Genomic DNA, 12352 nt, shown 5'->3' on the forward strand with positions numbered 1-12352 from the left:
GAAAGATTTAATGCAAAACATGATACAGGGTGTCCCAGTTAAAAGTAGCCCTGCTCCGAACAACAGTTACATGCCAAGGATCATGAAAAGACATTAAGTGTGTGTACTTATTGATTACAGAAGATGCTTAAATTGGGCATGCCTCATGTTCTGCTGCACCTTATGCAATGTCTTTGAACCGGGCTACTTTTAACTGGGACTCCCTGTATAATTTCATATTACACACTTTGCATTGACAATGAAAGAATAGCACAAATATATTATTTATAGCACTGGCTTCCTTTATTACAAAAATAATACAAGGATTAGACAAAGATGCACATTTTTAACAAACCAGTTTTCATGTTCGGAGAACAACCAGTTTTATTTAAAAATCCACAATTATCAAACAAGTCAGTCATTCTCAATATCATCCACTGTTATCACTTCCACATCTTCCTCCATACTTGCTTCACTTTTCCTCCTTTCTTCCTTCTGCTGTTTGTTCTTTGCTGCCACCTCCCTCTTTTCCTTTTGATGCTTCTTAAAACCTGGATTAGAAGAAAAATACTGTTTAAATCTATACACAGAATACTTTGATGTTGCTACTATTTGCTTGGATATCTAAATTAATCTAGAAGATTGTACTGTGATGGGAAAACAAAAATTGTAAAAAACATTTATAGGGAAAGCATTTAGGGATTTAATACCCCTTCACACCCCATACACATGAAGTAGATGGCAGCATCAGTCTGTATCCACGATGACTGAGAATGGATGCCGGCTCACAAATAAAGGACCATATAAAAGTATACAGAATGAAAATTCATATTAGAAAAAAATTAAGACTTGAACCATGTAAAAAAGCAGTGTACAATGATAAGTTCGGAATCACTCGGAACTTAGGTTGTTTTGTATGTTGGAGGCTTGTCGCAGGCAAAGAGCAAATTCACTCTTCACCCCTCGGCACCTCCACTTGATGTCCATCAGTCCGAGGAATTGCAATAAATATTCTCCATACTACAATTTGATTACTGATGGCTATGTGTCTATCAAACAAAATAAGAAAAAAAAAACATGATACACAACAGGAATTCTACTGTTTGCATTGTATGTTTTCAATGTACTGCACTATTCTATAATGGTGTATTCTCCCATGTTATCTGGTTTACCAAACCAACTTTTTTCATATATATAGTAATTGCAAGAAAATTTGGAGTTGTCACACTTCGGTGTGTTAGACTTTGCATGCCTGCGTTATTTCTATTATATCTAATTAATATGTAAAATAAATAACAATTGCTGCAGTAAACCAGGTCAAATTTTCAGAATACACCACTGCTATTCTATCTCTAGCTTAATCATAATAATGATGTTAATGAAGAACTCATGAATACTGATAATTTTGGTGGGTTGAATGGTATTATTGCTTCTTGTATCATTAAGTTAATTACAACACAGAGAAACTGAAAGGAAGGGATAGAAGAAAGTGTGAGATAATACAGGGTGTCTAAAAAGTGACAGACATGAAACTTACATTCGTGAGTTTTGATTTTAACGAAAACTACGTTTCAGGATTCCAATAATCCCTTCATCAGCTTACCAAAGTAGGCCAGTGTAACTACACCTTAGCCGCATCAGATATGACAAGGACTTGGGAATTTATAGTGGGTGGAAAGGAATGAAAAGGAACATTTAGTCATCTGACCCCTTGTACATAAAACTGCCATGTTCCTAACTGTAAAACACTGATCTAAAAAGCCATTTGAGCACAAGGCTTAACACACAAACACGTTAAAAGCCCCACTTAGATGCGCACGTTGGAGAGTTGTGCAACGAACTGGCGTGGTCTCTCTTAGAATGCCGGAAGTCCCTGCCCCGTACCTTTCCTCTTCTGTATTCGGTGAGCTATGTCATATCAAGTTCGAATTCTTTAATCTCTTGGGCCGCGCCAATTACGGTCGGGGTGACCCGGAAACCGATCTTTCTTTATTTGATCCCCATCGCTTAAACATTTTGATCCACAGGTCGTCGACGTTCCCATCTTCTCTGTTTAGCTTATTACTCCTATCTTTGCAGATAGATGCCACTTCGTAAACATTCCGACAAAATCAAGACTCACTAACGTAAGTACCTTTAAGTATCTACATTTTATTGTATACTAACTTATTCAACGTGAGTACGTCGCACGAGCACTAAACATGAATTACTATACTGTGCAAATTAATTGGGACAGGCTACTTTTCTCGCAGAATTTGAATGTGATTGCCAGTTGTTGTGTGCACCCGGCTTCAACCGGTGTTACCTCCATTGAGGTAGTGTCAGTGTTTGGCCTTGACCATTTGAATGTGGCTTAACTGTTTTTAAACTGGAAATAGCCACTTCAGCTTCAGTTGTGAGCGTGTGACAGGTGAATGTGAATTTTTGCACTCTGTGCAATGCATGTTGCTTTCCGCTATGTAAAAATGGATATTACTCCAAGGAAGCGTGCAAAAATGCACACCTCTATGACAGTGAGAGATATCGCTGGTGCAGTTGGTGTAGCCAAATCAAGTGTATCAAGAATTCTTACGACAGTCAAAGCATCTGGATCGTCGTCTCCAGAAAGAAGAGGTAAATGTGGAAGAAAGAGGAAAACAACTCCAAGAACCGATAAAATTCTAATCAGAAATAGTAAAATTAATCCAACAAAAACAAGCAAAGACCTTCAAAGAGATATATTGGCTAGTGGTTACGATGTTAGTGATTGATTCAACTGTGCGCCGTAGGCTTCTGGAAGCTGGCGGGCCAGCAAGAAGACCAATGAACAAACAATTTTTGAGTGATGCCATGAAGAAAAAAAAGTTTCAACTGGGGCAAAAAATATAAATCATGGACTACTGCTGAATGAAAGAAGGTGATTTCCAGTGATGAAACTCATTTATTTGTGCAGGATTACAAAGCAAACGTCGTTAGATGAAGCAAGTGTGAAGTCTTAAGACCTGAGCATGTTCAACAAACAGTAAAACATCCTCTGAAACAGATGTCTTGGGGTTTTCACAGCAAATGGCACTGGAAGCTTAGTCCCTATTGAAGGTATGATGAATTCATCCAAGTACATAGAAATATTACGACGGAAGATTGTTCCATTCATGCAAGCCTTTGACAGGACATTTCAACATGACTTGGTCCCATGTCAATTCAAAATTGGTAAGGAAATTCATGCTGGAAAATAAAATTGTACTTGATTGGCCTGGAAATTCACCAGACATAAATCCAATCGAGAACTTGTGGAATATTTTGAAGAGATGTTTAGGTAAAATGGACTGTACAACCAAATTAATCATGACAATGAATGCTAAACCAGTGTGGTTCCACGATGAAGTCAAAAATATGTGCACTACATTAGTGGAGTCAATGCCAAAATGACCTCAAGAGGTAATTTCTGCTAAAAGAGGACATACTTCATACTGATACAGGTATTTATCAGTGCATATCAAGGCATAACATGATATCAAGCATTAGTCTTTGAAAATGTGTGATTTTTGGCATTGTCCCAATTAATTTGCACAGTATAGTAACTATGTCTATGTGGTTATCTTTGACATGTTAAACAAGAAGATCATGCTCTACCAGGGTGGCTACTCTAGGTCCATAATAAAATTCAAGTATAATTCCCGGTTTTCAAGGTGAATTTTCCAAAAAAAATTCAAGGCTACAAGCAAATATTTTCTCTATTTCAACCTTACATATTATCGCCTCCCACCACCCACACAAATATATTAACAATATAAAAGGCATGTGTGATTCCAATGTATCCAAAAATTCTAATTAAATTAAAGGTTTCATCAACTTCAAGTTATCTTATCTTCCGCCTGCCAGATATTGTTCTGCAAAGGACACTAGTAAACTGATTGAGATAATTCTGTCTTATTTTCCACGCAGCTTTCTTCTCCTTCCTCAATAAAAATAAAATGTGAAAAAACATGCCTCAGAGCATTTATAAATTCAATGGGATTTGGATTTATAAAAGTTGCAATTTTTCACATCTACTAAGAAAAATTCAAGCAGAATTCATGCATAATTCCCGGAGCCAATAATTCACGCAGAATTCCCGGCGAGTAGCCACCCTGACTACATGAATGTTCAGCAAAGGAAAAAAGATCCTAAGATGTAAAAAAAAGTTTTCATAAAAACAAACAGGAATAAAAGACAGGTTTGGTGTTGCTTGCAATAATATTCATGTGTATCAATGGTTTCTGTTGGTATTTATCGAATTGAAAAAAAAAAAGACCGATAATTTTTTTTTACATATTTAACGCATTACAGACAACTTATGGGATTAACCCTTAGACAACCGAGCATGTTTACCCGGTAAACGCACGAACGACCAAGGCATTTTCAGCGGGAATTTCAAATTTCCGCATGCTTTATATAAAATTTTATATCTCTGGAACTAAGAATGCTGGAGTTACAAATTATACCTTGTTTTGTTCAGTACAGATGTGGCTACAAGCCTATGACATAAAAACCAATTTTTTCGTTATCAGGTAGAAGAAGAAGAAAAAGAAAGATTTTTTTTTAAATTTTTTTTTTACAAAATTTGAAAATCTGCAATGCCGCGACGTAAATGCCCAAAATTATTATTTTAGTGCGTTCGTTTCCTTGGTAAAGTTCCATTACAAATCCTAGAACTGAGAAAATGACGATAATAAAATTTAAAAAAAAAAAAAAAAAGAAACGAGATTTTGGAAGGGATGCCCCTCCCCCCAATATAACCCAAATGAAATTGAACCTTGTTTATCACATACCTCAAGACTCATGCAGAACTAAAAACATGTGTATCCAAACAAAAACAGAGTCACAGCATGTCCCAAAAGTCAGATACAAACGGTCGTTGGCATAAGTCGTCTAAGGGTTAATGATTAAATATTCATTTAAAAAGTATGTTTCTTTTTTAATTACGAGGTGTACTGTCAACATTGGTCATGTAGAGGGCAGTACCAGGGGTGACTGACCGACCTATGGATTTGACATTCAATCAAATCTCAGCTGAAATAAAAAGAGTTGAAAATTTATCATACACAAAGATAGATAGGTTAGTTTTGTCTACACCACTCAACTCATTTTACAGAAAATTCTACTAATTTTTATAACATTAAGATGATTAAATCAATGCATACACAGTAAGAATAAAATATTACTTACTTTCCCATGCTTCCTGCAATGGTTCCACAAATTTTTCAAATTCTATATCTTGCATTGCCTGTATAACATCTTGCCCATTAATGGTTTTTCTATTGTTCTTTGTTGCAATATTGTTAGCACATGATGTTACGTAGAGCACAAACACTGATGCAGCCTTGGCTATGGCACTCTTGGCCTCCTTTGCAATGTTCACACCTTCTGGTAGAGCTTCCTTCACCAATCTTGACACCACAGCATTTGGCAAATTCAAATCTTCTGGTCTCTCAGCCATATCTAGTAGTCCCTGGAATATTATACAGTTAGTAGAGCTAGACTGATATGAAATTTTTGCAGATGGCAAAAAATTACCAATATACAATTTTACTGACGATGTAGATGATCCATGGAGAACCTGTGTGGTGTATTCATGTCACTAGTGAATGTAACAAGTGACAAAAAAAAAAACAACCATGTATCTGTGTGTGTACACTTTACAAAACCAACAAGGATATGAATTATACCTCTTATTTTAAAAAAATATACAACAAATTTACATTTTTGCCTTAAATACAAACTATTAATGGTAATAAAGGTTGTACAATTAGCAGTACTTATTCTGATAAACAAACATGCCTAAATTAGCCGATATCAATTTATCTCTAATGATTAGAAAACAAGGGAAGGACTTAAGATGACCGGACCCCTCTCCGATTTTCTTCATATTAAGCATACTCACTAATTGAGGCCTCCTAATTACGAATCTGAAGTTAAAAGTTGTTGGAAACGTCTAGAAATTGCAAAATAAGTGAAAATAAGGAGTTAGTTTTCGGAACGGAAACCATCGATTTTTGCGAACTTTTTTGTTTCACGTTTGCCTAACATAACCGAAACTAACCTAACCACATGCCAATGGTTCATGGGGCTAGTGCCAATGATTTGTGGGGCTAGCATCAATGGTTCGCAAATATTTTGCAATTTCTAGACGTTTCTGACAAATTTTACTTCAGATTCGTCATTAGCGGGCCTCAATTAGTATGCCAAATATGAAGAAAATCGGAGAGGGGTCCGATCATATTAAGTCATACCAAAACAAGATTAACAGAATAAATACAACTATATTTTTCATTTTGGAGCGAATGTACAATATAGGGAATGTCTCCAATTTCGTTAATATTTGATATACTAACTAAATTTGGCCTTCTAATCACGCATTTGTTGTTAAAATGTGGGGGTCACGTGTGCAAATCGGGAAAATAGCCGATATAAGTGGATTTTTTTATTAGAGTTGTATTCAATTGTTTTACTAACAAAATCTTAACTAAGCTTCTACACGTGACCCCCGCATTTTAACAACAGATTCGTGATTAGGAGGCCAAAATTAGTTAGTATACCAAATATTAACGAAATTGGAGACATTCTCTGTGTTCTTCATTCTTGCCTTCATTTTCTATGTGTAATGAAGTTCTGTGCATGTCACAGTGTAAGGAGGTTCTAATGGGCAAACTGTTTTTATACATACACTGGTAACTAAAACAGCTTAACGTCACAGACTTTCATTCTATAAACTGAAACATAATCTATTGCATGCAATCAAACCAACAGTGGCATATTCTGAAAATGTGACCCTGCTTGATGTAACAATTCCTATTTATTATATATACAGGGTCTGTATAAAAAGTAATGAGATGCGACTGTACGTCGCAGCGTGCTCGCTCCAGGTGGGTTCGATTGAGGGGAAGTAAGCTTCAAAACGCACCTAGCGTCAGTCGCCTACGAGCTTCCGTGAGGTTCGTATCGTGGTTTAAGTGGACCCCTGTCTATAGGCTCGGTCGAAGCTTAAAAATGCAACGTGCCATCGAACAATGCTCCGCCATTAAATTTTGTGCGGGACTCGAAAAATTGGCAATGGAGACGTTGGCCATGATCCAGCAAGTGCTCGGGAGTGAAAGCCTATCGAAAGATGATGTTTTGAGATGGCACAAGTGCTTCAAAGATGGTCGAGAGAGTGTGGAAGACGAACCCCGCATAGGATGCCCGTCCATGAGCAGAACCAAGGACAATGTGCAACATGTGCATGATGTGTTGAGCTCAGACCGGCGGTTAAGTGTTTGAATGATTGCAGACCGCGTAGGAATTGATAAAATGACTGTGCACACCATCATTACCGAGGATTTGCTGATGAGAAAAATCTGTGCCAAGCTCATCCCGAAAGTTTTGATAGACTACCTAAGGCAAAACCGTGTGCTTGCTTCAGAAGATCTTTTGCAGTGCATTCAAACAGACCCTGAGTTTTTGAACAACGTGATCACCGGGAATGAAATGTGGGTTTTTGAGTACGGACTTTTTCCTGTTCCCCCGACTGAAGACAGCTCTCAAAGGACACCGCCATGGGGCCATAGCAGAGGTCAAAGAGGCTTTGACGTGCTGCTTTAAGGACATTACGGTAAAGGACTTCCACTGTGTCTTCCAAGCGTGGAAAACTCATCGGCAGAAATGAGTTGACGCCAAAGGGTCCTATTTTGAAGCATTTTAATGATTTGTAGCAATATCTTCAAGACATTTTTTTCTCCCGAATTTGGTCTCATTGCTTTTTATACAGACCCTGTATTTATTAGATATAATAGAAATAAGGGTTCCAATTTTTTAAAGTTTTTTTTTTTCAAAAGTTTGATACGAAAAAGACAAAGTATTGCAGAATTGTAGAAATTATTGTTACAGTAAATTTGAACCTTAGTCAAAGTAATTTTCACGGTTTAGAGATCTGAAAAGTGCAATTTATCAGCAAAAAAGATGCAAGAAGTACTTTACGCAAGCATCCGTATCTCTTTACGATAGGCTATAAAAAAAAGTAGGTTTACCGGTGGTATACCAGGTAACATGGGAGAATACGTCACTGCAACCCCCCCTCCCCAAATAATTTGTTGTACAGAGTAGGGATGGCCAAACGGATCCGGATCCGAAAAATCCAGATCCAAAAGTTACGGATCTGGATCAGATACGAAAATTCTGGATTTTTTGGATCCGGATCCGAGAGTTTCGTATCTCAATCCCATTATAATATTACCACAACTTAAAAGGTATTATGATCTTCGATTACAAAGAAATTTTTCATTAGTTAGTCCTACAAGAATTTTTTTCAAGTGTTGTTCCTAAAATAGTTTGCTACGCATCGGCACAAAAATAATCTTACTTGTTTAACATAAAATGTCAGAGGTGATTTTGTAAATGCCATTGAAACGAATATGTATTCATTCGAATGTATTGGAAATGAAAACATACATAAATGTGAGACATTCAATTCCAGGATGAAACCTTTAACACATATAACAAGATAGAAATGTTATACAAAAATTATACAATTGTTCTACAGTTACAGTTTTACAAATTAAAATAAAACATTATAATATATGCAGTGTTATATAATTACAAAGTGTAAGACTAACAAGGGAGGTTATCTAAGTGTCCCCCTCCAATTTCCATGAAACTTGGCAGGTCTATAGTGGGGCCCAATGGAAGAAATAAGTTTTTTTGTTTCAGCTAAAAAACTGTTTTAGGGTGCAAAACCCCCTCAAATGTCAAGATGAGGACAAATTGATGTGAGGATCTGACCCCTGTGTCCCCCTCCGATTTCCATGATACTTGGCAGGTGTGTGTATAAACGGGCCCAAATGAAGAAATACGTATTTTTTTTGTTTCGGCTAAAAAACTGTTTTAGGGGGCAACCCCCCCCCCCTCAAATGTCAATATGAGGACAAATTTAAGTGTGCATAAAACCTATGTGTCCCCGTCCAATTTCCATGATACTCGGCAGGTGTGTGTATAAACGGGCCCAAATGAAGAAATACGTGTTTTTTTTTGTTTCGGCTAAAAAACCGTTTTAGGGGGCAACCCCCTCTCAAATGTCAATATGAGGACAAATTTAAGTGTGCATTTGACCTATGTCCCCCCCTCCGATTTCCATGAAACTTGGCAGGTGTATAGTGGGGCCCAATGGAAGAAATACGCGTTTTTTTGTTTCAGCTAAAAAATGGTTTTACAGGGCAAAACCCACTCAATTGTCAAGATGAGGACAAATTGAAGTGAGGATCTGACCCCTGTGTCCCCCTCCGATTTCCATGATACTTGGCAGGTGTGTGTATAAAAGGACCCAAATGAAGAAATACGTGTTTTTTTTGTTTGGGCTAAAAATCTGTTCTAGGGGGCAACCTCCCCTCAAATGTTAAGATGAGGACAAATTGACGTGGGGATCATCTGACCCCTGTGTCCCCCTCCGATTTCCATGGAATTTGACAGGTGTATAGAAAGGCCCTATGCCCCCTGTTTCTTCCTATGCCATATTTACATGGTTTCGGGGGGGGGGGGGGGGGGCCTCTATACACCTGGCAAGTTTCATGGAGATCGGAGGGGTAGACTTAGACCTCCCTTGTAAGTGTATTAATTAATTATAAATCGCGCACGCGGGTACACACACTATATATATATGTGTATGTATGTATATTATATATATATGTATATTAACAGGTAACAATATGTTATAAGCACATTCTTACTTTCCAATGAAGCGCATGTGGGATGGCAAAACGGATCTGGATCCGAAAGTTTTGGATCCGGATCTGAAAATTCCGGATCCGAAAAATTTTAGGTTCCGGAACCAACCGATTCTGCCAGGATCCGGATCCGGCCATCCCTAGTACAGAGCAGCAGACAATAATCAAACAGGGCATTGTGGCCAAGTATGCTACTGAAATTCACTCGTCTTTGGAATTTTTATACCAACTAGCACACATTTAGATTTGATCAGTGGTGATTATTTGTAATTTAATAGGTTGTAACTACAAGATGTTACCAGTGGTTGAACCATTTTTACGTATATGTGGTAGAGGGCAGTGTCTGTAAGATTAGTAAAAAATTGTGAATGAATATTGGTAACAGTTTCATAGATCGGAGACACATTAAAATCGGATATTTTGTGTTTCGCATGGTTCGTACTTACCAATTGTGTATTGCGGAACATAGTTCAAGGTGCCATTATGCTTTTTACACAAAAACAAATGCAATTTTTCACATTCTGAGTCCTTTTTTTTTCATTCCTTTCTTCACTTCCGGAACACACAATATGGCAGGCACATCTTGACTCATGTTGTGGGTATGCAGTGTTTCAACCTTCTGCACTGAAAAATACCTACTATCGTGTTAGTCACCGGTGGAAATTATACATTATGTACGGGTAGCTGACGGATAGCTCCACGAACCATACACGGATAGCCCCACGAACCATTTCCGATAAGGTTAGGTTAGGTTTCGTTACGTTAGGCAAACATAGTAAAAAAAAAGGGGGGAGTTGAAACACTGACAGGGGGTTACGTCATCAAACATAAGCAGCATCCAGTTGTCGTAAGGTAAGCAAATGAAAGCAATGGCAATTTTGCGTCGGTGAGATATTTCTCTTGAAAAATACATCATTTCCCAGTTAAATATATTCCACGATGAAAGAAAATACGTTGTAAATCTTGGAGAAACTCATTTCTGTAAGTAGTTTCGGTAAATATGCAATAATGCCCGGACACCTTTAACTCATTTATTTCCTGAATTTTACCACTGGTACTTACCTTTTCTGCATTGTGGAACATTCTTTAAGGTGAAGTTATGCCTTTTTCCATAAAATAGTGTCAACTTTTCATATTACGAGTGATTATTTATCTTCCTTGTTCCGCTTGGGTAACAGACAATATGGCATGCACTCGTCATGGATCATCGCGCCGTGCTTGTGTTTTGTCGTTTTGGAGTGGGTATGCAGTGTTTGAATCTTCTTAACCGAAAACTACCTACTTTCGTGTTCATTATGTCATCACAAACCACTGACGGATAGCCCCAAAAAACCATTCACGATAGCCCCACAAACCATTGCCGGATAGTCCCAGAAACCATTCACGGTTAGCCCCAAAAACCATTCACGATAGCCCCAAAAACCATTTCTGGCAAGGTTAGGTTAGGTTAGGTAAGCATAGTTAAAAAAAAAAAAATTCTCGTAAAAAATATGCACGTTTGGAAACACTGACGAGACCGTGTGACTTTCGACGCTCTTGCCATCAGCACGCACACAATGGAAAGAACGGCATAATATGGTAGGCAATGCAAGTTTCTTACGTAAAAAGTGATTAATTCTTGTTCAGCAGCATTCAAATACGAAGTTTTTAGTTTCCCGTGAAAGAAAATACCTCCAAGAACGTCCAGAATGCTAAAGAAACTCATTTCAGTCAGTACTTTCTCCTGTAAATTGGAATAAATCCGTCCGGGCGATATCGCATATTTACCGTAGTTTCTTGTGTAAAATTGAAGAAATGTGTCTCCGATCTATGGAACTGTTACCCATACACGATCTCTGTCTTGAATATTTGCTATATCTCTTAATAAAAGGATGCGGACATAAAATAATGACAGGTAATTGAAGCAATCAGCAGCACAGCCCAACACTGATAATAGTAATAATATAAATACAAATTCATAAAACGCACTCGACTTTTGGAAAACACTCTATGGTACTTTACTTACCCTAGGTAGAAGAAAAATATAGCAACCGTTTTCTTCCTGCGAGAAAACGTAAACACGACTCGATCTGATCTATCCAAACACAACTTTGGCCTGGTAATTCCTGCGAATTATTCCCGCGTTTCTTCTTCCTCTTCGTTTTATTCACTCGTATCAACGAGTTAACCAGGCATCCCCTTTCTTTATACAGCATATTTGTATGATCAGAATGCGTCATGATTAGATGACCTGCCCTTTCATCTCCCGCTGCCTTAACGCACACGTATACGCAGAAAAATTAAGGCCTCCTAAACTTTTGAGCGTATAAAAATTCCGGGTATGCGTACGAAAATTACGGTGGGGCGTACCATCCGGTGCAGTGGAGAGGGCAGTGTCTGCTTCCAGCGTCATCGTCGGGAAATGGCTGAAATACAGATTATTTAAGTCCCATAGAATAAAAGAGATGAATTCTCCATGTTAGAAGGATAATTTTAATATAGTTGTTTTCAGCCGTCATCTGGAAGTAGCAGAACTACAAATCATTTACCTCCCTTTGGAGGTATGTATCTTTCCCAAAAGGGATATAAATGTGTAGTACAACAATTTCCCGATGATGGCGCAGGAATCAAATGTATTAAAATTACGCTATTAACATGTAGATTACCAATCTTATTCTATG

The 12352-nt window shown here is 37.7% G+C and overlaps 1 protein-coding gene across 1 annotated transcript; it reads right to left on the bottom strand.

Annotated features, from left to right (window-relative positions):
- Positions 1–260: 260 nt before the first annotated feature.
- Chrac-14 (DNA polymerase epsilon subunit 3 Chrac-14) lies at positions 261–11850 on the bottom strand. Its single transcript, XM_083144261.1, has 3 exons — positions 11698–11850; positions 5167–5449; positions 261–530 (listed from the first exon to the last, which is right to left on the bottom strand). Exons 2-3 carry the CDS (start codon positions 5435–5437, stop codon positions 394–396), a joined length of 408 nt encoding a protein of 135 aa, XP_083000387.1. The 5' UTR covers positions 5438–5449; positions 11698–11850; the 3' UTR covers positions 261–393.
- Between the last annotated feature and the right edge of the window lie 502 nt (positions 11851–12352).

This window comes from Lepisma saccharinum, chromosome 23 (assembly GCF_977018435.1).
Source record: "Lepisma saccharinum chromosome 23, izLepSacc3.1, whole genome shotgun sequence".
In the NCBI taxonomy this organism is placed as follows: Eukaryota; Metazoa; Arthropoda; class Insecta; order Zygentoma; family Lepismatidae; genus Lepisma; species Lepisma saccharinum.

Bases quoted from the DNA above. Each gene is read 5' to 3' on its own strand.
- Chrac-14 (XM_083144261.1), bottom strand. From the start codon at position 5,437: ATGGCTGAGAGACCAGAAGATTTGAATTTGCCAAATGCTGTGGTGTCA. The intron at 531-5,166 runs GTAAGTAATATT...CTTCTAATCCAG, and splicing joins ATTGCAGGAAGCATGGGAAA to GTTTTAAGAAGCATCAAAAG.